Source organism: Eucyclogobius newberryi, unplaced genomic scaffold, assembly GCF_026437365.1.
Source record: "Eucyclogobius newberryi isolate DKJ021-1_F unplaced genomic scaffold, fEucNew1.0.hap1 SCAF_1, whole genome shotgun sequence".
NCBI lineage: Eukaryota > Metazoa > Chordata > Actinopteri > Gobiiformes > Gobiidae > Eucyclogobius > Eucyclogobius newberryi.
The window spans coordinates 44,077,561-44,105,030 of NW_027315723.1; the positions used below are offsets into that span (position 1 = coordinate 44,077,561).

The 27,470-nt window shown below is 46.7% G+C and overlaps 1 protein-coding gene across 1 annotated transcript; it reads right to left on the reverse strand.

The window, feature by feature from the left end:
* Window positions 1–6,378: 6,378 nt before the first annotated feature.
* Window positions 6,379–10,867, reverse strand: LOC140361155 (transcription factor 15-like). Its single transcript, XM_072446808.1, has one exon. The coding sequence runs from the start codon at window positions 10,784–10,786 to the stop codon at window positions 10,307–10,309; it is 480 nt and encodes a 159-aa protein (XP_072302909.1). The 5' UTR covers window positions 10,787–10,867; the 3' UTR covers window positions 6,379–10,306.
* Between the last annotated feature and the right edge of the window lie 16,603 nt (window positions 10,868–27,470).

The window sequence follows — 27,470 nt, forward strand, 5'->3', positions numbered from 1 at the left end:
TTGACTGAACCGCACACCGTGACTGACCCGCACACAGAACACACCGTGACTGACCCGCACTCAGAGCACACAGTGACTGACCCGCACACAGAGCACACCGTGACTGACCCGCACACCGTGACTGACCCGCACACAGAGCACACCCCGCACATAGAGCACACTGTGACTGACCCACACACAGAGCACACCGTGACTGACCCGCACACCGTGACTGACCCGCACACAGAGCACACCCTGACTGATCCGCACACACAGCACACCGTGACTGACCCGCACACAGAGCACACTGTGACTGACCTGCACACCGTGACTGACCCGCACACCCCGCACATAGAGCACACCGTTACTGACCCGCACAAAGAGCACATCCCGCACATAGAGCACACCATGACTGACCAAAACACAGAGCACACCGTGACTGACCCGCACACAGAGCACACCGTGACTGACCCGTACACCGTGACTGACCCGCACAGAGAGCACACCCCGCACATAGAGCACACCGTGACTGACCGGCACACAGAGCACACCGTGACTGACCAGCACACCGTGACTGACCCGCACTCAGAGCACACAGTGACTGACCCGCACACAGAGCACACCGTGACTGACCCGCACACCGTGACTGACCCGCACACAGAGCACACCCCGCACATAGAGCACACTGTGACTGACCCACACACAGAGCACACCGTGACTGACCCGCACACAGAGCACACCGTGACTGACCCGCACACAGAGTACACCGTGACTGACCCGCACACAGAGCACACCGTGACTGACCCGCACACAGAACACACCGTGACTGACCCGCACACAGAACACACCGGGACTGACCCGCACACAGAATACACCGCGACTGACCCGCACACAGAGCACACCGCGACTGACCCGCACACCGTGACTGACCCGCAGTCATAGCACACTTTGACTGAACCGCACACCGTGACTGACCCGCACACAGAACACACCGTGACTGACCCGCACACAGAGCACACAGTTATTTAAAGTAGGTACTATAGGATCTACTGTGTAAATATACTCAATTACAACTCATCTGTTTCTAACTTTTCCATAGAAATTGCTTCGTCAAGATAATTGAATGGCATTAAACATATATAATTCTGTATACAGTCTCACTGTAGGTGGGCTCGCCTCTCCACAGATCTGGCCTGTTACTTGCAGCCTGGTGGAGTTACCTTCTTCCAATACATTCAATTCCATTTTGTGAAATATTCCATCCAAAGCTCTCACATCTTCACAAAGACGAGCAGGTGGTGGACCCTCCAGGACCTGCTGCACGAGGCTGTGAAACACTCAGAGCCACAAATAATGAACCAATCATCTTCATTTCTGAACTATAAACAGAACAAAGATACCCCTGAAGAACTGTTCTTTATCCAGATAAAGCTGAGCTGTATCTGAGGCGACGTTTGCATCTGATCATGAAATAAAACAAACGCTTTAGATTTCTGAGGCTGTTGAAGGACAGAAAATTCTGGTCCGTGTTAAATGAATTCTGGCTGCGCTGAAGGAGCAGCTGCTGAAGGCTCAGGAGGCAAATGGACGTTTGTGTATCGTCCTTGTTTAGTCACGTGACACGCCAAGAATAAAATATACTTCATTTGGGATGGTGGATTGTTGAACGTTCTGGATGAGAGGGAATCAGAAGTATGATCATCTTGGTCAGTGCTGGAGCTGGAGGAGGAACCGAAGCCCAGAGGGAACCCACCCAAACCCTCCCATAGACACGCCCCGGGAGCTGAAGCCACAGCCATCCTGCTGTGAGGCGTGCGGGTGTGCTCTGTGTGCGGGTCAGTCACGGTGTGCGGGTCAGTCACGGCGTGCTCTGTGTGCGGGTCAATCACGGTGTGTTCTGTGTGCGGGTCAGTCACGGTGTGCTCTGTGTGCGGGTCAGTCACGGTGTGCTCTGTGTGCGGGTCAGTCACGGTGTGCTCTGTGTGCGGGGTGTGCTCTGTGTGCGGGTCAGTCACGGTGTGCGGGTCAGTCACGGTGTGCTCTGTGTGCGGGTCAGTCACGGTGTGCTCTATGTGCGGGGTGTGCTCTGTGTGTGGGTCAGTCACGGTGTGCGGGTCAGTCACGGTGTGCTCTTTGTGCGGGTCAGTCACGGTGTGCTCTGAGTGTGGGTCAGTCACGGTGTGCTCTGTGTGCGGGTCAGTCACGGTTTGCTCTTTAGTGCGGGTCAGTCACGATGTGCGGGTCAGTCATGGTGTGCTGGTCAGTCACGATGTGCTCTGTGTGCAGGTCAGTCACGGTGTGCTCTGTGTGCGGGTCAGTCACGGTGTGCTCTATGTGCGGGGTGTGCTCTGTGTCCGAGTCAGTCACGGTGTGCGGGTCAGTCACGGTGTGCTCTATTTGCGGGGTGTGCTCTGTGTGCGGGTCAGTCACGGTGTGCTAGTCAGTCACGTTGTGCTCTGTGTGCGGGTCAGTCACGGTGTGCGGGTCAGTCACGGTGTGCTCTGTGTGCGAGTCAGTCACGGTGTGCTCTGTGCGCGGGTCAGTCACGGTGTGCTCTGTGTGCTGAAGTGCTTTAGTGTTGATTGTCCCTCATTCTTCTGTGAAAGTCCTGCAGGTTCTTTTTGAATGCATCTTGTTCCATGTGGTGAATAGTTTGTCTGTTTGTGGAACGAGATAGTTTTTTAAAACAGGAGATTCTTTTGTTTAGTAGTCTATATAAAGTAGGTACTATAGGATCTACTGTGTAAATATACTCAATTACAACTCATTTGTTTGTAACTTTTCCATAGAAATTGCTTCGTCAAGATAATTGAATGGCATTAAACATATATAATGCTGTATACAGTCTCACTGTGGGTGGGCTCGCCTCTCCACAGATCTGGCCCTTTACTTGCAGCCTGGTGGAGTTACCTTCTTGCTTCCATGTCAATACATTCAATTCCATTTTGTGAAATATTCCATCGAAAGCATCTTCACAAAGATGAGCAGGTGGTGGACCCTCCAGGACCTGCTGCACGAGGCTGTGAAACACTCAGAGCCACAAATAATGAACCAATCGTCTTCATTTCTGAACTATAAACAGAACAAAGATATCCCTGAAGAACTGTTCTTTATCCAGATAAAGCTTTAGAGGACAGAAAAGGACAGAAAATCCTGGTCCGTGTTAAATGAATTCTGGCTGCGCTGAAGGAGCAGCTGGTGAAGGCTCAGGAGGCAAATGGACGTTTTGTGTGTCGTCCTTGTTTAGTCACGTGACATGCCAAGAATAAAATATACTTCATTTGGGATGGTGGATTGTTGAACGTTCTGGATGAGAGGGAATCAGAAGTATGATCATCTTGGTCAGTGCTGGAGCTGAAGGAGGAACCGAAGCGGGTCAATCACGGTGTGCTCTATGTGCGGGTCAGTCACGGTGTGCGGGTCAGTCACGGTGTGCTCTGTGTGCGAGTCAGTCACGGTGTGAGGGTCAGTCACGGTGTGCTCTGTGTGCGGGTTAGTCACGGTGTGCGGGTCAGTCACGGTGTGCGGATCAGTCGTAAAGTCTAACAGCAGCAGGAAGGAAAGACCTGCGAAACGTCTCCTTCACATAACGAGGGTGGATCAGTCTGTCACTGAAGCTGCTCCCCAGAATGGACAGTGTCCTGCAGGGGGTGAGACTCATGGTCCAGCATAGACATGAGTTTAGCCAGGACCATTCTGTCCCCCACCTCCTGCACGAGTCCAGAGCGCAGCCCAGGACGGAGCTGGACTTTGTCCAGCTTCTTCCTCTCCCTCTTTGTGATGTTGCTGCTCCAGTAGACCACACCGTACAGGAGGGCCGATGCCACCACAGAGTCCTAGAAGGTCTTCAGGAGTGGCACTGTCACTCCAAAAGACCTGAGTCTCCTCAGGAGGTAGAGCCGACTCTGGCTCTTCCTGTACGGTGCGTCTGTGTTGTGAGTCCAGTCCAGTTTTTGGTTCAGATGAACACCCAGGTACTTGTATGAGTCCACTCTCTCAATGCCCCTTTCATGGATGTTCTGGTGAGGGGGCAGTGGAGTGGTGTCTGCGGAAGTCCACCACCATCTCCTTGGTCTTCCCCGCGTTGGTGAGGAGGTGGTTCCGCTAACACCAGTCCACAAAGTCCAGCGCCAGTCCATGTGTCCGATAATGGCAGCGTCATCGGAGAACTTCTGCAGGACACAGCAGTCCGTGTCGTGTCTGAAGTCTGCAGTGTAGAGGGTGAAGAGAAAGGGCGCGAGGACGGTGCCCTGGGGCGCCCCCACACAGCAGGTCCGAGTGTCAGACACATTCTCAGTGCATAAGAAAATCTGTTTAGTGCAGAAAATAAAATTTACCATAAACGTATTAATTAATATCTAATAATAGACCTAATCTAATCAGATTACCAAATGGCCACCGGGGGCAATTTAGCAGGAAGCGCAAGCGTTTGACACACTGTAGAAGAAGACGCCAGTGGACAGTCCAGGGGACATGTCGTGTTCTCTATATTTTTAGTTTCAAAACGCTGTATGTTTTAGTACAATCACACTCCTATTCACAGATAAATTAGTCTAATTAGTCCTGAGGCGCAGCAGCGGATCGCGGGCACGCCATGGTCCCCCGGTTCAAAAGACAACTGGCGTGTCACTATTGTGTAAATGAAACTTTCTTGGCCAGACCTGACTTCTAAGACAACATGTGCATCATTACTCAGGACCATATTTCTGTGTAAATATCTCATGTTACAACGTAACAGCAGATGATCCAGATGTGAAGACACAGGTAAATCAGCTCACACAGAGTAATCAAGGATCGAGGGTCCTCAAACAGTGGGTGAGGGTCCACAAATGGGTCACAGAACATATGGCTATAGGCCCACAGAACGTTTGGCTCCTCAGGTGAAACCAGGCAGTTTGATGTTTAAAGGTGCACTATATATACATTTTCTAGTTGAGGGTCCTTTTCTCATAAAAGTGTTCTTGATTTGCCTAGACAGTATGATATAAACGCATCCATCTTTCATTTATCTAGTTAAAGGGGTTTTTATTGCCTCAAGTACTTATAATAAAATGGGTGCTGATGAAGAAATAGATTTTAAAAATCTATATAAACCAATATTCAGCTCTTTTTAATTTTTAAACAACAAACCTATTGAATCAAGCTGAAATTATTTAGGAGGATTTCATACTCTGGACAATGTGAAATAAATAGATTAAAACCCACACACACCAAAGTGCATGAAATTACCCCTATTTTGTGATTTATTTTTTTCTGGCAATGAATTAGGACTCCCATGAATAAATATTACTTCAACTCCTGGGCCCCTTTTTTCACCGAGTCTGCCCCTGCTACACAGGTCATGAAAAAGATTTTTGTCTTTTACATTTTAAGTGGATTAAATCACTTGATTAAAAGTAATCCAACAGAAAATATTGCTGTATTTTGATTATTTGAACAAGGCTTGTAACTTGGACGGATTTGATACTGGCGTGACCACAGTGCACACGTCTGATGTTGCTCACAGTGGTCCAAGGGGCCGCTCAGGGAGTTTATGAGTTTGCTCAGACACATGAAGAATTAGAAGGAACATTGGGTGGCACTAAGGCCACAGCAAAGTCCCTATTCTTATGATGCCTTCAGTCATTAGTTTGAAAACATTTCATGTGATTTTGGTGACCATGGCTGGAAAAGACCACAACTGGAGAATCCTTCTTGTCAAACAAGAGCTTGGTCTCATTCAGCCCTGTTAATTCGAAGTCTGGTAAGCTGCAGTGTTGAACCACTTAGAAGAGCTTCTTCACCACTACGGTTAGTTTCTACTTTCTTTAACCTGATATCGAAACCAATTGACCTTTTTATTAATAAAACTTATTAAACCATAATTGATCTGTTCATTTAAGTCATTCAAGTGCAACGACAAAACATCAGAAATCAGACTTGGCAATTAAAGTAGTTTTACTTTGTTACAGTACTTAAGTAGATTTTTTGTGTAACTGTACTTTAATTGAGTAATAACATTTAAGGTGATTTTGTACTTCTCCTTACTTTTTAACATATGTATATTTTACTCTTCCATTATATAAACCATATAATAATTATATACCTTTTTATAATCCACAATTTGTGTCAGTTTGCCAAAACATGTTACTGTGTAGTTTGCTTTTTTTCCCCATTAAACTTTTAATCCTGCAGTATGCAGTCCGCAGGAACTGTGGGGAGAAATATAAGCAGCTTGAACCTAAGGCTGGGACATGAACTTGAGAAGAACCTGAAGAGACCGCTTGCTGCTGACCCCATGTGCAAGTTCAGCGCTGAGTCCAGAGACAGAAGAATGACTGGAGCAGCTTCAGGCTGCTCAAGATAAAACCTTTGGGACAGGAAATCAGTCAGAATACTTGTGCAGTTGTCACAGAGGCTTTTTATTGAATTTTCATCATCAGGAGTTAACAAGCTAAATGTAGAAACAAATATAAATATATATTTCTCATCTGTAACAAATATTGTTTTACCACTTGATTGAAGTAATTTTAATGGTAATTGATTATGATTCCCATTATTCAATTGATCAAAATTCTAGCTGCCCCAACGACTGTATGTTTTCACTTTTTCAATGTAATTACATAATTTACAATGTGCTTTTTACCTTTTGCTTAGGAGTATTTTTTTTAGACAAGTAACTTTACCTTTACTTGAGTAATGAACTACAGTACTTTTGCCACCTCTGTTTGAAATACTATAATTGAGCGCTAATTTAAAGAATGGCCAATAGTGTTTTATAATGGAAAGAGATGTGATTTCTAACTTGATTTCAATTCAATTTATTTTTGTAATGCCCACAATCACAACAACAGTTGCTTCTGAGGGCGATTTAAAAGTATAAATGTGTGATTCTCCGAAAAACATACATTCGTACCCCTGGAACTTTGTGAACAGCAGCTTTCGGCTCTTCCCACAGATTCTCGTTTGGATTTAGGTCTGGATTATGTTTGATTTTAAACCATTAAATTGTAGCTCTGGCTTTACGATTAGGGTCATTATCCTGCTGTAAGGTAAACCGCTATCTTAGTCTCAAGACTTTTGCAGATGGCTTTATTTTCCAAGATTGCCTGAGCAACTTCCCTGTCCTTGCTGAAGAAATACCCCACAGCATGATGCTGCCATCACTATGTTTGACAGTGGGAGTGTGTTCAGAGTGATGTGCCTTGTTAGTTTTCTGCCACATGTCATGTGTTTTGCTTTTAGGCGAGAGTTTTTTAATAAGTTGTTTTGCCACCGAGTCCATCGACGTCAAAAACGGCAATTCTAAAAAAATATGTATATATATTTTTCATGTTTTCACGGATTTTCCGCAGTTATTTTGGCCAAAACCTCAATACAAATATAAACAAAAATGTATTCTGCAGCAGCAACTCCGACACCGAGATCACTTGCTGCTGGGCGGAGCTGGCCGGAGCCCCGGCGTGCAAGCGTCCAGTTTTATTTGTTTCTTTTGTGTTTCTTGTGTTGTCTGATGTGTGCAACCGTCTGTATTCCTTATTCGTTTGTGTTTGTGATCCTGTTAGCCGTGAGCTAAGTTGGGAGCTAGGCTAGGCTAGCACCTTGTTTGTTGTTCTCAGCCTCTCAGCGGCTGTATTTCTTGGCCCGTGGGTTGTATTGGTCGTTCGAGGTGTGTTTTATGGTGGTTTGGTGTTAGTTTTCGTGATTTTATTGTCACTTTTGCCGGCTTTTGCCTCCGGCTAGGCTGAGTTTGGGCCCTGGGGGCTACGCTGTTGTTAGCTCCAGGGGTTGGGTTCTCAATCAAAGTAAAAGAAAAAGGTGGGCAAATTCAAAAATAAGTGTGAATAAAAGCAAATAAAAATGTTGCTCTGTCTAATATGACCAGTTTTTGTTGAAATAAACCTGTTTAGTGAAAAGTTCTCAAAGAATAATCATTACTTCAGAATATTGTTTATTATTTTCAATTTCTTACATTGATAACTATAATTATGTAGATAATGTAGAGAGGTGGTAGTGGATTCTAAGAATCCAAGACAATTATTTAGAATACAATTTTATTTTTAAATTCAACTCCAACTTCTGGATGGTAGAGATGTGATTTGATAACGTGAAAATAAATTAATAATTATTCCGTCCTCCCCTCTTAAAAAATGCCAATGGAAAGTCAATGAAACAACAAATTAAAAAACTCTCGCCTTAGGCCAAATAGCTCATTTTTGGTCTCATAAGACCAGAACGCCAACATATTTGCTGTGTCCCCCTTATGGTTTCTGGGAAACAGCAAATGAGATTTATTGTGGATGTTTGTCAACAATGGCTTATTTTTGTCACTTCTCCATAAAGGCCAGATGTGTGTAGTGCACAACTAATAATTGTCCTGTGGACAGATTCCCGCAGTGTAGCTGTGGATCTCTGCACCTACTACGGAGTTAACATGGGCCTCTTGGCTACACCTCTGATCAGTGCTCTCCTGGTTTGGCCTGTAAGTTGTGGTGAATAGCCATGTCTTGGTTGTGCCATACTCTTTCCCTTTCCAGATGATGGATTGCGCAATGCTCCATATGATATTCAAAGCATTGGAAAACTTTATATAACTTAACCTGCTTTAAACCTCTCTACAACTTTGACTTTCACTTAAACTTCTGTGGCCTTCACAGAACAGATGCATTTATACCAAAATTAGATTAAACTCAAGTTGACTATTTAATCATTAACTTTATTTTTTTGTCTTCTGGAAAGCATGTATAATTTGCCTTCTACTTAACAATAATTGTGTGCCAGGTTGTGTTGCTCTTTCACGAAAAATACCAATACAGTTTCTTAAACTTTTTGGCCATGACATGAAAAAATGTGGAATAGTTTCAGGGGTATGGATACTTTTTCAAGCCACTGTTGTTTATGTTTGTGATTCGTGAGGTTTTTCCTGACAAATGTGAATAATTTACATTGCAGGCCATTAAAAACAAGCTTTTGTATCCATTGCATCACATTTATTGTATAAAAATAAATTTGGTGTTGGCAGCAGCAGCTTCGGGATCCAATGTGCAAAGAATAGTTTAGCATGTGCAAGTGGGTTCTTCAGTTGAGGCCGTGTGAGGTAGAGATGTCCAGCTGGGGAGCTCCTGGACACTATTCACAAGTGCAATTCCACTAGATCTGTGCATTAGTGAGTACTAGACGTTCATTTACATCATTACAAACACTACTGTCACCTTTTGAGTCCTGCATATTTAGTCAGTCTGTCTTTAGAGCTGTTTAAAATGACAGCTCAGGTTAGAGCTTTGTGCTGTGCTAGTGTGATAAAATGTAAATATATGATTATATTTGTGTGTTAAAAGTTATCTGCATCATTAGCCTGGGGGGAGGGAAAGGCATGTATTTCTAATAACATGTGTGAAGATGTTGTAGAAGCAGCCGTGAGGAATGTTCCTCCCATCCTGGGGACCAGATGGGTAGAACATTCACCAAGGTTTTTATCTCTAAAGATAATACCAAAGAGTCGTAAAAGACAAGTGCCTTGATGTGAAGCTGACCAATGAGAAATGTGACCCGCCTCCTTTTTATGTGTGATTTTAATAAAATGAATTGTAAGAGGGAGGAACGCTGAGAGTGATTTTGGAAAGTCGTTCAGGTTGCTTACAACATCTTGACTCGGCTAAGCCTTCCTCTCCCTTGCAAGCCACACAAAAGAATGACGTTTCTGTGTCGTTTAATATATAAGTTGAATTATGTTCTCTGACTGTTAAGTAATAGCATTGATTCGTGTGTAATTTCTTGACAGCTAGAGTATTAGTCCTCCAGAACTTTCAGGTCCTTGCTGCAGATGTACACACAACTTCAATTATCTATTCAGAAATGTAAATGTTATGTACTTAATAACTGTTTTTATAGGATATGAAAACCCCATGAATCCATACGTTAAACTTTTGCTCCTGTGCGAGTGTGAACCAAGAGCCTCAGCTCGGGCCTCGTGCTGCAGAGGCCTCAAAGCTCTGTGCTGGTCTGGTGGGGACAGTCCACTGTGTCATTGTGAAAGGTATTTCCTGAGTTGGACTCAGAACTTGAGCCTCCTTTGACCACTCCATACTGGACACTCCGTTTGGCTGAAGAGGCCTGTCCGTCCGAAGTGTGTCAGTGCGTGAAGACAAGACAGAAATAGCCCCGTCAGGTTCAACTATACAGAAAGTGATTGGTTACAGCCTAGCCAAAGCTTAGTGCGGAAGGTCCCAAAGTCTTCTACAATCTCATCCACAGCGCTTCTCATGCAGAGTGCATTCCTCCGTCTCTGAGCAATGGACGTATGTGCAGACGTATGTGCAGCTCTGAACAGCCACTGTGACCAAAAGCTCTAAGGAAAGTCCGCACTGACCAGTTTCCTCTGGTTGCTGAGACAGAAGGTGCAGATGGTCCGCGGTGTAGCAGTGCAGACCCCGGTGGCCCCTGGGCTCAGCAGCACGCTCTGGTAGCGCACGCACGGCTGTCCATCCCTGCTGTCGTCTCCCAGCACCAGCACGTTAGCCAGGTGTGAGATGTAGCTGGACGCGAGGCGCAGTGTCTCAATCTTGGACAGTTTCCGGTCTGTCGGCTCGGTGGGAATGAGCGTGCGCAGAGCGGTGAATGCGGTGTTGACGCTGTGAGTCCTGTCCCTTTCCCGCGCATTTGCCGCCTGTCTATGTTTGTTTATGGTGGAAAGAGACGCGCCTCTGCCGCTGCGTCTGCGTCTGAGCGGAGCCCGTGCCATTGCACCTGGCTCCCCGCGCGGGGAACCCTTTCCGTCTGAGCCTTCGCTGCTCGGCTCCAGGTCTGAGCCACAGTCTGTGGACTTCATCCTGCTGCGCTTGTCGCTCTGTGACGGCTGCTACACATCACTATATCTTCACATCCAAAATAGTAGCAGGGCCAGCAGCTGTTCCTGATCCGGTGACCAGGAGTGCACGCGGCACAGGCGCGCACACATATCACAGGCATGGCCGAGTGTGCAGAAGGAGCAGGACAGGTGGAGTGGGGGGTGGGAGGGGTTGAGGAGGAGACTGGCTTACATTAAGCCAGGTCCACACACACTTTATCAGAAGGTATACACAAAACTAATGCAGGCCTGTGCTTAAAAACAGCACAAGCAAAAAAAAGACGAAAGTGTTCATTCTGTAGTTATTTCTTTACCTGATGGTTGCATCAAATTGCTTAAAAGTGGAATGGATAATTTTTTTTGCGTTTTTTGAGTCTCACTTCCTCGTGGCGTGGACTGCCGATTAGTCCTGCCACGTATCAATCATAGAACGCACCTACTGCTCACCTGCAGCCTCGTTCTGGCTCTTCCCCAGGAGAGCAGCACGTTTCCTTGTGTCTAAGCGCATGGATCTATCATAATATAGTCCCCTCAGTGTACAGGACAAAATTAAGACGGAGAACGACAGTTCGAGCTGGCTCAGAAGAGATGGAAATCTACGGAGAAGAGATGGAAATCTACGGAGACGAGAGATGGGATCCGTTGCGCTGATAAACAAACGCACGTCTAGCTGCGAGGCTTTTCTCTGCTTCCGCACGGGTTGAGTGCGCATGCGCACTTCCGCTTGAGTTCTCAAATCTGCGAAGATTTTCCATTACGCCTTTAAGCGTGAACTTCCTCACTGTTGATGTTGATGTAAGGATGAATGTTCATTACAGCCAGTCCAGTGATTCTTTAATATGACCAGAGAGTGAACTTCAAAATAAAAATACTAATAAACATCAATTCAACAACAAAAAAATGTCATTGCACACATTTGGTCCATAGTCCAAATTAAGTCTGAATGTGATTTTTTCCATGTATCTGATGTCTGTTAGATACTGTGAGGAAAGTAAGTATTTGAACACCCTGAGATTTAGCAAGTTTTCTGACTTAAAAAAATATGGAGGGGTCTGAAATTGTCAGTGTATTCCACTGTGAGGATATCACATTGTATGATTTTTCAAATTATACATTTTATGTCCATCCATCCATTTTCTTCCGCTTATCCGAGGCCAAGTCGCGGGGGAAGCAGTCTAAGCAGGGAGTCCCAGATTTCCTCCTCCCCAGACACTTCATCCAACTCCTCTGGGGGGATTCCGAGGCGTTCACAGGCCAGCTGAGAGACGTAGTTCCTCTAATGCGTCCTGGGTTGGTGAAGCACTGCCCAGGAGGCATCCGGAACAGATGCCCGAGCCACCTCAGCTGGCTCCTTTCGACGTGGAGGAGCAGCGACTCTACGCCGAGCTCCCCCCATGTGACTGAGCTCCTCACCTATATCTAAGGGAGCGCCCAGCCACCCGGCGGAGGAATCTCATTTCGACCCCTTGTATCTTGTCCTTTCAGTCATTACCCAAAGCTCATGACCATAGGTCATGAGGGTCGGAACATAGATTGACCGGTAAATCGACTGCATCACTGCAGCCGCTGCACCGATCCGCCTGTAAATCTCACGTTCCATCCTTCCCTCACTCGTGAACAAGACCCCAAGATACTTGAACTCCTCTGCTTGAGGCAAGGATTCCCCACCCACCCGGAGAGGGCAAGCCACATTTTTCCGGTTGAGAACCATGGCCTCGAATTTGGAGGTGCTGATTCTCATCCCAGCCGCTTCACACTCGGCTGCAAACCGTCCCAGTGCATGTTGCAGGTTCGGGCTTGATGGAGCCATCAGGACAACATCGTCTGCAAACAGCAGAGATGAGATCTTATGGTCCCCAAACAGGACATCTTCCGACCCTTGACTGCGCCTAGAAATTCTGTCCATAAAAACTATGAACAGAACTAGTGACAAAGGGCAGCCCTGACGGAGTCCAACATGCACTGGGAACAGGTCTGACTCACTGCTGGCAATGCGAACACAGCTCCTGCTCCGGTCATACAGGGACCGGACAGCCCTGAGCAAAGGTGACCCCATATTCCTGGAGCACCCCCCAAAGGACACCCTGAGGGACACGGTCAAAAGCCTTCTCCAGATCCACATAGCACATGTGGACTGGTTGGGCAAACTTCCATGAACCCTCGAGCACCCGATGGAGAGTATAGAGCTGGTCCAGTGTTCCACGGCCAGGACAAAAAACACTCTGCTCCTCCTGAATCCGAGGTTTGACTATCGGGCGGATTTTCCTCTCCATTACCCTGGAATAGACCTTACCGGGGAGGCTGAGGGGTGTGATCTCTCTGTAGTTGGAACACACCCTCCGGTCCCCCTTCTTGAACAGAGGGACCACCACCCCGGTCTGCCAGTCCAGAGGCACTGTCCCTGACTTCCACGCGATGTTGCAGGCAAAACAGTCCTACAACATCCAGACATTTTAGGTACTCAGGGTGGATCTCATCCACCCCCTGAGGAGTTTTCCAACAATCTCAGTAACTTCAGCCTGGGTGATGGACGAATCAGCCTCTGAGTCTCTGCTTCCTCTTCGGAAAACGTGGCGGTGGGATTAAGGAGGTCCTCAAAGTATTCCTTCCACCGTACGACGATATCCCCAGTCGACTGGGGATACCTCGAGGTCAGCAGGTCTCCACCCGCACCGTAAACGGTGTTCGTGACGCACTGCTTCCCCCTCCTGAGGCGCTGGACGGTTTGCCAGAATTTCTTTGGGGCCGACCAATAGTCCTCCTCCATGGCCTCCCCCTGTCATTGACCTCAGGAGACCTACAAGCCAGAGGGGCCCGATAGTCCTCCTTCTTCAGCCTGACGACATCCCTTACTTCCGGTGTCCACCACCGGGTTCGTCCCACAGCTCCGAGCGAGCAGCCGCTTCGACAATGGAGGTGGAGAACATTGTCCACTCGAACTCAATATCCCCAGCCTCCCCCGAGATATGGGAAAAACTCTCCCGGAGATGAGAGTTGAATACCGTTGAGTTGACAATCCGTGGCTAGCACAGAAGTCCAGTAACTGGACACCACTCGGTTTCAGATTGGGGAAGCCGTTCTTCCCGATCACCTCTCTCCAGGTGTCACTGCCATTGCCCACGTGGGCCTTGAAGTCCCCCAGTAGAACAACGGAGTTCCCGGGCGGTGCACTGTCCAGTGCCCCTCCCAAAGACTCCAAGAAGGGTACTCTGCACAGCTGTTCGGTCCGTTGGCCGACACAACAGTGAGAGGCCTGTCCCCCACCCGAAGGCTTAGAGACGCGACCCTCTCGTCCAACGGGGTGAACTCCAACACGTGAGGGGCTATATGTCATGGAATCAGAAAATGTCCTTGGGATGAGCCGTTGTAAGGAGCCTGGCTGACCCTCCTGCGTCTCACCTCGTTTTTTCCCATGCTGGTTGGTTTTATTAGATATTCTGGAATAGGCGGGTCACATTTCTCATTGGTCAGCTTCACATCAAGGCACTTGGTATTTTTCCGTAGAGATCAAGCCTTGGGTAAACATTACCCAAACTCCTCTGGGCTGTCACCCCCCCTCGGGTAAACATCCTTTGGCCCATCTTTACGACCCCTTCACAAATGCAGTTTGTCACACACCCGTTTTCCTCTTAGATTAATGATGCAGATAAAATATCACTATTATGAAGATAAAATACATCACAGAAATGTAATCATATTTTCACATTTTATCACACTATAAGCAAGCCCACACCAGCCCGCCGACTCTCTGGGCAACACCAGAGAAGTGGAGCGTCCAGGTCCTCTCGAGTAGATGGGTTCCAGAGCCCAAACTGTGCGTGGAGGTGAGGCCGACTATATCTAGTCGATACATGATATACATAAGATCTGCTGATGTCAGAGTGAGCCGCACTTTCGCTCCACCGCGAAAAGTTTTATTCTTAAAAATACTGTTACATGTTACATGTCACACAAATTCACAAGAAACAAGGAGCAAGAGATGAGCAAATGCGGAGGACTCCCCATAGCGCCTGCTGGCGCTATGGGGACAAACAAGGTTGACGGTCTATGGCTCCGGTTTAAAAAAGCCTTTCTCAGAAGCTAATGAAGCTAGCAGGCCCGAGGCTAACATGGCTAACAAGTCTGTAGCAGCAGCTAGCAGCCCGCTCTCAGCCGATAAACAAAGCTCCAGACTCGTGTCCCCAAGCTTGCACTTGTCCGAAGATGGAGAGGAGATCACTTTACACCAACTGGCCCTTATCATACATGAAATTAAAAGTGAAATGCAGCATGACATGGCGTCGCTGAGGGCAGAAATGAGATCAGCGTTTGGTACGGCCTGAATTGAAAATATCGTCTCTTATATAAAGGACATAAAAGAGGCAGGAGTCGATGGAGCATGCATGGATGAAGCTAAACAACATATTTCAGACAATACATATGAGCTGTAGATTATGAGGGCCTAGAAGGAGGCACTGCAGGCCAAGGTAATGATTCTGTAAACGGAGAACAATAATATTAAAAATATGATGTTGGATTTGGAGTCAAGAGCGCGTGGACCAAACCTCGGAGAGAGAGGAAGGAGCAGATACTGAGAGTTCTTGGGAGGAAATTATGTACTTCTTGAAGGCTCAGGAGTTGAAGTCCCTCCCATCACAATCCAAAGGGAAAGAGCAAGACCAGGTTTCTTATTATGAACGATCGTGTGAAGGAATGCATCATTAAGGCTGCACAAGTTAAAAGAGACCTCCAGTACAGATCCAAGCACGTCTTCTTCGCATATCCCATATGAGGTCAACAGCAAGGAAATTTTCACCACATCTGTGAGGATGTCAAGAGGAGAAAACCGAGACATGGTTTCACATTCCCAGCAACTCTTTTGGTGACTTACAAAGATAAAATGCACATGCTCAGAAAATAAGGAAAAGCGGAGGTGCTCCTCAAGAATATGCAAAACACCGTGACCCCAACCTCATAAGATGCACGGAAATAGAGGTTCGTACCGAGAAATTGGGCACCAACTAATTTTGCCATTTTTTTAATCTCAAATATATGTTCCTTACTGGGTAAAAAAGTTCTCCACCTGAAACTTGCACAATAGCGAGTTACAAGAGCCTGAAGTTGGGTAAATTTGTGACTTTTTGGCATATTTGCCATTTTCAAGTTACTCTTACTAGATAACTGAAATAGATAGAAATCTCAAACTCGGTCAGCACTTACACATTGTTGCTAATAAAAGGAGTATCATCAATGTAGCTGTATTACTTAGGACATGAATAAAACTGATAAGTGCAACTATATCCAATTTTCAAAAAGAGCTATTAAAACTTTTGAACAGTTTTTTGCCACATTTCACATTTCTCAAAATATTCATATTTTTTCTATGAATTTGCCTTTCAATATCAATGTATAATTTCTGAAAGTTGGGCATGTTAGGAATGATCATTTTTGCATTTTTCCACTTGTATCAATATCAAAGATAAACAGCTTCAACATTTTCAGCATTTACACCTTGATACTTATAAGAGAAATTTAAGGATAAAGAATTTAAGATTTAAATATTTCACACAAGAAATTAATTAAAACCAAAACTACAATTTTGTCTCAAGAATAAATCATTGTCACCATCATCAGAGTAAATGTCCTCTACATTGGAAGCTTCATTTCCATCATCAGGAACCACTTCCTCATCAACGCGGGGAAGACTAAGAAGAAGGTGGTGGACTTCCGCAGACGCCACTCTGCTGCCCCCTCACCAGTGAACATCCAGGAAAGGGACATTGAGAGAGTGGACTCATACAAGTACCTGGGTGTTCATCTGAACCAAAAACTGGACTGGACTCACAACACAGGCGCACTGTACAGGAAGAGCCAGAGTCGGCTCTACATCCTGAGGAGACTCGTTTGGAGTGACAGGGCCACTCCAGAAGACCTTCTACGACACTGTGGTGGCATCAGCCCTCCTGTACGGCGTGGTCTGCTGGAGCAGCAGCATCACAGAGAGGGAGAGGAAGAAGCTGGACAAAGTCATTAAGAAGTCCAGCTCCGTCCTGGGCTGCGCTCTGGACTCGGTGCAGGAGGTGGGGGACAGAAGGGTCCTGACTAAACTCACATCGATGCTGAACCATGAGTCTTTTTCCCCTCCATTCCTTATTAAGAAATTAGAGGTTCTGTCTATAGGAGTTTTGTTTATAAGGGTTCTTCTATTAAGAGTGTTTTTTAAACTTCCTATAAGTTATCTGTCCTTTTCCTCTGTATCTAACTGTGTTGCAACAACGAAATTTCCCCATGTGCGGACAATAAAGGAATATCTTATCTTATCATATTCATGTGCAATACTCATACGCAATAATATCATATTCATGTGCATATAACTGCTGTAAATAAGACTGTTTTCTTTACCACTATTATTATTATTATTATTTTGTCTATGTTAGCTTATTTTTATTTTATTTTATCTTTTTCTTTTTTATTCCCCCCCCCCTCTATTCCTTACTAAGGACATGAAAGGTTCAGTATATAGGAGTTTTGTTTATAAGACTGTTTCTTAAAACTTCCTATAAGTTATCTGTTCTTTTCTTCTGTATCTACTTGCATTGCAACACCGGAATTTCCCTATTGTGTGGACAAATAAAGGCATATCTTATCTTATCTTCTTTGAGGGCATCTTTGGTTGGTGGAAGGTCCTGCTCAGAGGATAGGGTGTCCACTAATACAAGTTCATTGATGTTCCGGCGGTGAGGGTAATGAAAATTCAGTTGTGGGTAATCATTTTTTAGATGACACTTCAGGTTGTCAGTCCTGGAATTAAAAGAAAAAAAACTAGGTCAGTTGACAGCCATATGATACAAATGACAGAGACAAACTAACAGTGATATCAGCAGCTCCAAGCTTTTCAGAATTCCCACAGTGAAGGGAGAAGGTGAATATAGGATGAAGATAAATTCAACTGTATATATTCACTTCTCCCTTTGGACTTTATCCTTCATTGTGGGATTTTAATTTGATTAATTAACAATTATTTGTTCATCAATAACCGTCTTGCAGAATTCTTCATACGCACTCCCAAACTCTGAGATTACACTTGATGGCCTATTCATTAAAAATAAAATTGATTAAGGTTTGTATTACATTTCCACATTACCAAAAAAAGGTAGAAATTTCATTACTACGCATGATTACGCAATTCCTCACAGAAAATAAACCCTTCAATGTCATGTCCTGCTGCACAGAAAAATCACACACTTACTACTGCATGTGTGAATCTGTCCCTGACACTTGATGTCAAAATCTATACAATATTACTATGAGAAAAAAAAAACAATATTGTTTTTTTCTGCAATCATATATTATTCGTTGGTACCAGTATGTTGATGCATTGTAATTTGAATTATTGATTGTGACAGTATACACAGAAATATGCAGTTTCACACATTCAATATAAAACCACCTTTTATATATTGCCAAACAAAGGTTGCTTCGTGGTTATGTCAAAATGTATTGTGAAGTTTTACGCACCTTCCTCTTTGAGAGCCATGATGTTTCCTCAATAATCTTGTGTATTCTCTGTAGCATGATTTATAGTAATGCACTTCAATGACAAGTCTTCTTGGAGTCATTGGGAGGGGTATTGGACAGTGCACCGACCGGGGACTCCGTTGTTCTACTGGAGGACTTCAACAACAGTGAAACTTGGAGAGGGGTGATCCGGAAGAACGGCTTCCCCGATCTGAACCTCATTTGTCCATAATGAACACCATGTTCAAGCACAAGGGTGTCCATCAGTGCATGTGGCACCTTCTAGTGCCACATGCACCACCCTAGGCCGGAGGTCAATGATCGACTTTGTTGTCATGTCATCTGACCTCAGGCCGCGTGTCTTGGACACTTGGGTGAAGAGAGGGGCAGAGCTGTCAACTGATCACCACCTGGTGGTGAGTTGGATCCGCTGGCGGAGGAGGAAGCCGGACAGATTTGGCAGACCCAAGCGCATTTTGAGGGTCTGTTGGGAACGTCTTGCGGAGCCCTGTCTCTGAATTTGGGAGAGATTCTCCTATATCCCGGAGGAGGCTGGGGACATTGAGTCCGAGTGGACCATGTTCTCCACCTCCATTGTTGATGCGGCTGCTTGGAGCTGTGGTCGCAAGGTCTCCAGTGCCTGTCGTGGCGGCAACCCCCGAACCCGGTGGTGGACACCGGAAGTAAGGGATGTCGTCAGGCTGAAGAAGGAGGCCTATCAGGCCACTCTGGCTTGTAGGTCTCCTGAGGTCATTGACAGGTATCGACAGGCCAAGCGGGCCGCAGCTTATGCTGTCGCAGAGGCAAAAACCAGGGGCCGGGAGGAGTTCGGGGAGATCATGGAGGAGGACTATCGGTCGGCCTCAAAGAAATTCTGGCAAACCGTCCGGCGCCTCAGGAGGGGGAAGCAGTGCTTCACCAACACTGTTCACGGTGCGGATGGAGACCTGCTGACCGCGACTGGGGATGTTGTCGGACGGTGGAAGGAATACTTTGAGGATCTCCTTCATCCCACCTCAGAGGCTTGCTCGTCCATCACCCAAGCTGGAGTTCCGGAGGTTGTTTCGCAAACTCCTCAGCAGTGGCAGGGCTCCAGGGGTGGATGAGATCCACCCTGAGTACCTAAAGTCTCTGGATGTTGTAGGACTGTCTTAGCAGACACGTCTCTGCAACATCGCGTGGCAGTTGGGGACAGTACTTCTGGACTGGCAGACCGGGGTGGTGGTCCCTGTGTTCAAGAAAGGGGACCGGAGGATGTGTTCCAACTACAGAGGGATCACACTCCTCAGCCTCCCCGGTAAGGTCAATTCCAGGGTACTGGAGAGGAGAATCCGACCGATAGTCGAACCTCGGATTCAAGAGGAGCAGAGTGTTTTTTGTCCAAGTCGTGGAACACTGGACCAGCTCTATACTCTCCATCGGGTGCTCGAGGGTTCATGGGAGTTTGCCCAACCATTCCACATGTGCTTTGTGGCTCTGGAGAAGGCTTTCGACCGTGTCCCTCGGGGTGTCCTTTGGGGAGTGCTCCAGTAGTACAGGGTCCGGGGCCCTTTGCTCAGGGCTGTCCGGACCCTGTATGACCGGAGCAGGAGCTGTGTTTGCATTGCCGGCAGTAAGTCAGACTTGTTCCCAGTGCATGTTGGACTCCCCCAGGGCTGCCCTTTGTCCCCGGTTCTCTTCATAGTTTTTATGGAAAGAATTTCAAGGCACAATCAAGGGTTGGAGGGTGTCCGGTTTGGGGACCACAGGATCTCATCTCTGCTGTTTGCCGACGATGTTGTCTTGATGGCTCCATCAAACCTGGACCTGCAGCATGCACTGGGACGATTTGCAGCCGAGTGTGAAGCGGCTGGGATGAGAATCAGCACCTCCAAATCCGAGGCCATGGTTTTCAACCGGAAAAAGGTGGTTTGCCTTCTCCAGATGGGTGGGGAGTCCTCGCACCAAGTGGAGGAGTTCAAGTTTCTCGGGGTCTTGTTCACGAGTGAGGGAAGGATGGAACGTGAGACTGACAGGAGGATCGATGCAACGGCTGCAGTGATGCAGTCGCTGAATCGGACTGGTAAAGAATGGAGCTGAGTCGAAAGGCAAAGCTCTCAATTTACCGGTCAATCTACGTTCCTACCCTCACCTATGGTCATGAGCTTTGGATAATGACCGAAAGGACAAGATCGCGGATACAAAAGTGTAATGAGTTTCTTCCACCGGGTGGCTGGGCGCTCCCTTAGAGATAGGGTGAGGAGCTAGGCCACATGGGGGGAGCTCGGAGTAGAGCCGCTGCTCTTCTACGTCAAGAGGAGCCAGCTGAGGTGGCTTGGGCATCTGTTCTGGATGCCTCCTGGGCGCCTCCCTGGGGAGGTGTTTTCGGGGTTTTTTCGGCTGGCCTGGGAACACCCCCAGAGGAGTTGGAAGAAGTGTCTGGGCAGAAGGAAGACTGGGAGTCCCTGCTTAGACTGCGGCCCCCGCGACCCAGCCTCGGACAAAGCGGAAGAAAATGGATGGATGGATGGAACAAAACTCTTGTTTGCTCGAGTTTCGAGCCGAGTCTGATGGCAGAACATGGTGAACGTTTTCTCAAAAGACAGAGGGTGTGAAATCATGAAATAGTTCATCATTAAACAGTTAAATTATGCTGGACATGTGCGCAAAACTTTATTAAATGTAAAATGCAGTTACCGCGGGCACTTGGGCTCTGCGGTTTTAGTGATAGGATATGCCTTTATTGTCCACATATGGACAATTTCGGTGTTACACGCAAGTAGATACAGAGGAAAAGAACAGATGACTTATTGGAAGTTTTTTTTAAAAACACTCTTAATAGAAGAACTCTTATAAACAAAAACTCTTATTAACAAAACTCCTGTAGACAGAACCTCTCATATCTTAATAGGGAATGGAGGGGAAAAAAATTATTGATTTATTAAAGATAAAATAAAATAGCTAGCATAACACAAAATAATACTAATAATAATGTTAAAGTAAACACTCTTATTTACATCAGTTATTTGCACATGATTATGACATTATTGCGTGTGAGTATGACAGTAATTGCACATGAATATGACGGTATTGCACATGATTAAGTCAGTCAGTATTGCACATGTTCAGGGCTAGCAGTGTTTGTTGTAAAGTCTGACAGCAGCAGGAAGGAAAAACCTGCGGAACCTCTCCTTCACACAACGAGGGTGGATCAGTCTCTAACTGAAGCTGCTCTCCAGAGTATCCTGCAGGGGGTGAGACTCCTGGTCCAGCATAGGTGTGTGTTTAGCCAGGACCCTTCTGTCCCCCACCTCCTGCACCGAGTCCAGAGCACAGCCCAGGATGGAGCTGGACTTCTTAATGACTTTCCTGCTCTCGTTGTGTGTATCAAACACAATTATAGCAGTAGCCAAACTCCTTTTGAAATGAACAGTGTCAGAGTCAGGAAGTAGCATCCATAGCTCCGGTTTAATGTCTTTCCAAAACAGAGTAAAACTGTAAAACAGAAAATAAGTGCCTTAGCATCAAGTAAAGAAAGTAAGGAGTCATTGGGAGTAAGTAAAAAAAAGACTGTTTATGGTGGAGAGGACTCCTCGACGTGTAAATGGTTTGTCGCTGATGGAGACTTGAAAGGTAAAAGTATACACTTTGACTTCCCAGCTCAAACCAAGGCTTCGCTGTGCAGACACTGTTTCTCCATCTAGATAGAGGTCTTTGACGTCTTTGGCGTGATCTCCCGTGGGAAATGCTTGTAAAACTTCAATGCTGTTTGACGTGATCTTGAGAAGTCTCAAGTTTGACTCTGAGAGGGAAGCTTGGGTTTTCTGCAACAGATTGATAGCTTCTTGCTCAGTGGGTGTAGAGACAAGTCCGTTGTCTACGTAGAACTCACGCTCCACAAAATGCTTGGTGTCCGTCCCGTACTGCTGTTCTCCGTTCTGTGCAGCTCTCTTGAGGCAGTATGTGGCCACTGCGGGAGAGGGACTGTTGCCAAATACATGGACCCTCATCCTATACTCGACAATGTCTTTGCTGGGGTCGTTACCTCGGTACCAGAGGAAACGTAAGTAGTCTCTGTGGTCTTCTATTACAACGAAACAATGAAACATCTGTTCGATGTCTGCCATGACAGCTACTCTTTCTCTTCTGAAACGATGACTCCCAAAAGGCTGTTGTTTAAGTCCGGTCCAGTGAGCAGGACGTTGTTGAGGGAGATACCATTGCATTACGCGCTGGAGTCAAATACAACTCTAATTTGTTCAGGTTTTCTGGGTTGATAGACTCTGAACGATGGCAAGTACCAGCACTCGCTTCCTTCTGGCAGTGGAGGTGCTGGCTCGGCGTGGTTGTTGTCGAATACCTTTTGCATGAAGGCAACAAACTGTTCTTTCATCTTTGGCTTACGCTCTAGCGTGCGTTGTAGTGAAGAGAGACGCATCATGGCTTGGTCTCGGTTGTTAGGCAATGGCGGTCTGGGAGACTTGAAAGGGAGAGGAGTGACCCAATTGTTGGACTCGTCCTGAAAAACTTGTTCATCCATCCAGAAACTGTCCGTCTTCTATGGAAAAGGCACGTTTGTAATCATTGACAGTTCTTGCAAAGACGGTGAGGCCAAGAGTGTCACTGTCCATTGTAGTGTTACAACCGTGTGAGAGTCCATTGGCTAGACTGGGGCTGATTGCTTGTTTGAGATGGACATGGCTCATGCATGGCCGGAAAAGAGTGGGTCTACCATCTTCCAGTATATTTGTTTTGTAGCTGTGGACTGTGGGCTTATGGACCTTTCCCAAACACATGTCACCAACTAATACCCATCCAAGATCAAGTCTCTGTGCAAAGGGTGTGTCCCCAGGGCCCTTAATCTGCTGTCTCACCTTGTGGGCACGGAGAACGTCGCGGCCAAGGAGAAGAAGGATCTGGGTGTCTTTGTCTAGGACTGGTATTTCTTTGGCAAGATCCTTGAGATGAGGGTGGTGAAGAGCAGCCTCAGGTGTGAGTATTTCCTCACGATTGTCTGGTAAGTCATCACATTCGATTAGTTCTGGAAGTGAAAGACTAATGCCACCTTTAACTGCTTCAATCAGGAACCCAGTAGCTCTTCTGCCAGAGGTCGTAGTGAGACCAGCACACGTTTTTAGGGTGTAAGAGTGCGTGTCCGCTTTGATCTTGAACACATCGAAATGTATGCAACAAATGTCTAGCCAGGTGACAGTTACCTGGCTAGACATTTGTTGCATACATTTTCACGGCCTCTTGTGGATGCTCTTTTTGGTAAACTTTGACGAGACAGATCTTTGAGCAGGATTTTCACTTGAGATGGTCACCTAACGCATGTAAATGATTCATTATTAAGCATACAAACTGAACTTACAGACAGTGATGTCAAAGGCACGAACAATATGATGGATGGCAGTGGATAAGCTGTGTGTTTGCTATGAGCGAAAACAAAATGGCCGACTTCCGGTGTAAACTTTCGGTCTCAAACTAAGCCTTCAAAATAAAAGACGGAGAAAAGCACTAAAACCAATCTTTAGCAAAACAATTACACAGAACGTAATAAGGGCAAAACAATGACTTTGTCCAGCTTCTTCCTCTCCCTCTCTGTGATGCTGCTGCTCCAGCAGACCACACCCTACAGGAGGGCTGATACCACCACAGTGTCTTAGAAGGTCTTTAGGAGTGGCACTGTCACTCCAAAAAAACAGAGCCTCCTCAGTAGGTAGAGCCTGGCTCTTCCTGTAGAGTGCATCTGTGTTATGAGTCCAGTCCAGTTTGTGGTTCAGATGAACACCCAGGTACTTGTATGAGTCCACTCTCTCAATGTCCCTTCCCTGGATGTTCACTGGTGAGGGGGCAACGAAGTGGCGTCTGCGGAAGCCCACCACCATCTCCTTGGTCTTCCCCACGTTGATGAGGAGGTGGTTCCGCTGACACCAGTCCACAAAGTCCTGCGCTAGTCCTCTGTACTCCACATCATCGTCGTCCGTGATGAGTCCGATGATGGCAGAGCCGTCAGAGAACTTCCGTAGGACACAGCTGTCCGTGTCGTGTCTGAGGTCTGCAGTGTAGAGGGTGAAGAGAAAGGGCGCGAGGACGGTGCCCTGGGGCGCCCCCACACTGCAGGTCCGAGTGTCAGACACACAAATTGGGGTCGGTCTGTGAGGTAGTCCAGGATCTACTCTGCCAGGTGGTACTCCACACCAGCCGTCTCCAGCTTTTCCCTTAGGAGCAGCGGCTGGATGGTGTTGAAGGCGCTGGAGAGATCGAAGAACAGGATCCTCACAGAGCTGCCAGGCTTTTCCAGGTGAAAGTGAGAGTGGTGCAGCAGGGAGATGATGTTGTCCTCCACTCCGATGCCAGGCCGGTATGAGAACTGCAGCGGGTCCATGGCTGAGCTCACGGTGGAGCGGAGATAGTCCAGGACCAGCCGCTCCAGTGTCTTCATCAGATGGGACGTGAGAGCCACCGGCCTGAAGCTGTTGAGGTCTTTGGCGCACGGTGTCTTGGGCACAGGTACCAGACAGGAGCTCCTCCACACTCCTCCACACTCCCTGAATGTTCTTCTGCTGCAACTGCTCCTCCATCCTCCTCTTAACGCCGGCTTCCACCTGCCTGATCCTCCGCACCGTCCGGGAGGGAATAGTGTTCTCAAAACAGAAGCTTTTATGTAGTCTGTGATGCACTCTGTGATGGTGTTGATGTCCTCCCCATGTGGGTCATAAAGCTCAGTCAAGACAGTGGTGCTGAAGCAGATAGATGGATGGATGGATGGATGGATGAATGGATGTACATCTCAGTGGAGTTTAATCTCTCTTGCGACAAGATCGCAAGAGAGAGTTTTTTTTTTATGTCAAAGTGCCCGTTATTCACAGGGAAATGCAGACCGTTGGAGAAAATGTGGCAGCCAGGGGGTAAAACATTTCCATGTTTCTTTGGACTACCCTCTTGTCCAGAAATATTAGACTGAAATTAAGAAAGAGCTGCAGATTACGTTGCCATTCCATTTGATTTTGGAACTATGTATTTGAGCCTTAAAACTTCTACCATGGACACGAAAAATGGATATCTTGAGAGCATACTTCTGGCTGCAAGAAAAAAGGCGATTACAAAAAATTGGACGAACCAACCCGCACCGACGATTAAGGATTGGACAGACATTGCAACATACATGCGGAAAATGGGGATGATAACATTTAGACTCAACTCTAAATTGGACACATTTTACAGACTTTGGACCATTTGGGACATTTATTTTGAAATATGAGTGCCTTGTAAGATGTCATGTTTTGTGTGTTTTTTTTTCTCTGGTCATCTTCTGGTCAAATCTTGAAAAACAGAAAGCTTTTTAAACATCTAATGCAGGCTGAACATGTACATTCTAGTCTCCACCACAGACAAGGGTTCCTTTAGAGGGGTTTGCAATCAGATCCATAACTTCGATATATAAAGTGAGGTCGCTGAACTTTCGGTTATGCTTTGAGCCATACCCAACAACTTGCATCGCAAGCTAACGAAGCTAACGATACTTACAGGGTAAGAAAACCTGAGGTGGAGAACCGCAGTCCCTCCCCACAAGATAAACGGGGTCCCATCGGCCCAGATAAAGATTGTCACAACACGTGATAGCTGCCATAGGCCCGGTCATATCTACTGCAGTAGCCGTTGAGCTGAAAGCAGCAGTAGTGTCCGGAGCATGAGTGGACGAAGTCGAGCAACGTGTTTCAGATAATGCGGACGATTTGCAGACAGTAAGGGCCACGATGGAGGTGCTGCGGGTCAGGGTGACGACGCTGGAGTCAGAAAACAACAATATGAAAAATATGATCCTGGATTTGGAGTCCAGAACACGTCGACCAGACTTGAGGCTTGCGGCCATAGAAGAAGGAGAAAAAAGAAAGGAGGAAGGTTTTTGGAGAAAATTATTCTTGAGCTCCTTGTCACAGGCGGGTTCATTTGCCACTTTCAAAGTTCCAACTACGAGCGCAATCAATGGCTCACAGGCTCGGCACGGGGGCACCGCAATGACGCGCGCAGTGCAATGAAGCTGCACAATGAAAAGGTAAAGAAAAATAGGGACATATTGAACTTGGTTAAACGGTACTGTATTGTACTCTTCCCCTGCAATTCAAGGTGGTTAAACTCGGGTTCTCTCTGAATGTATAGTGTCTAGAGCTATGGCATCATAATGATGGTAATAAGAGGTGGATTAATTTGGGTGGGGCTGTGTAGGACCTCACTGAAGGCCCAAGCCCTAGACCCACGACCCGCGACTGGTTTTTACAAATAAGGAGTTACTATAATTAACAGGGGTGCATGGTGGCAAAGGCGGTTAGCGCTCTTGCCTCCCAAGAAGGAGATCATGGGTTTGGACAATTTTCATCTGCTGCGGGCGGACACAACGAGAGAATGCTTGAAGAAAAGAGGTGGAGGTCTGGCGGTGTATGTGAACACGAGCTGGTCCAAACCCGAACACTGCACAGTGAGGGAGCAGCTATGTAACAAGGATATTGAACTATTGGCTATTGGCATGAGGCCATATTATCTGCCCCGGGAGTTCTCACATGTGATTTTGATCGCAGTCTATGTGGCCTTGTCTGCCAATGCTGAAAATGCTTGTGAAGCACTGCTCTCCTGCACTTGTAGGCTGCAAACACAGCATCCACAGGCTCTCTTCCTCATCTCTGGTGACTTTAACCACGCTTCTCCCTCTTCTGTTCTACCAACATACACCCAGTATGTTACCTGCCCTACCAGAGAGAATAGAACATTGGACTTGTTTTTTGCCAACACCAAGGAGGCTTATTCTTCTTCCCCCCTCCCTCCCCTGGGCAGCTCGGACCACAACCTTGTACATCTGAGGCCTGTGTATGAACCCATCGTGCGCAGGCAGCCTGTGGTGTCCCGTGAGGTGAGGATGTGGTCTGCTGAGAGCGAGGAGGCTCTGAGGGACTGCTTCAGCACCACTGTCTGGACTGAGCTTTATGACCCACATGGGGAGGACATCAACACCATCACAGAGTGCATCACAGACTACATCAACTTCTGTTTTGAGAACATTGTTCCCTCCCGGACGGTGCGGTGTTTTCCAAACAACAAGCCATGGATTAACCGTGAACTGAAGGCTCTGCTGAAGGAGAAGAAGAGAGCCTTCAGGTCAGGGAACAAGGAGGAGCTGAGGACTGTGCAGAAG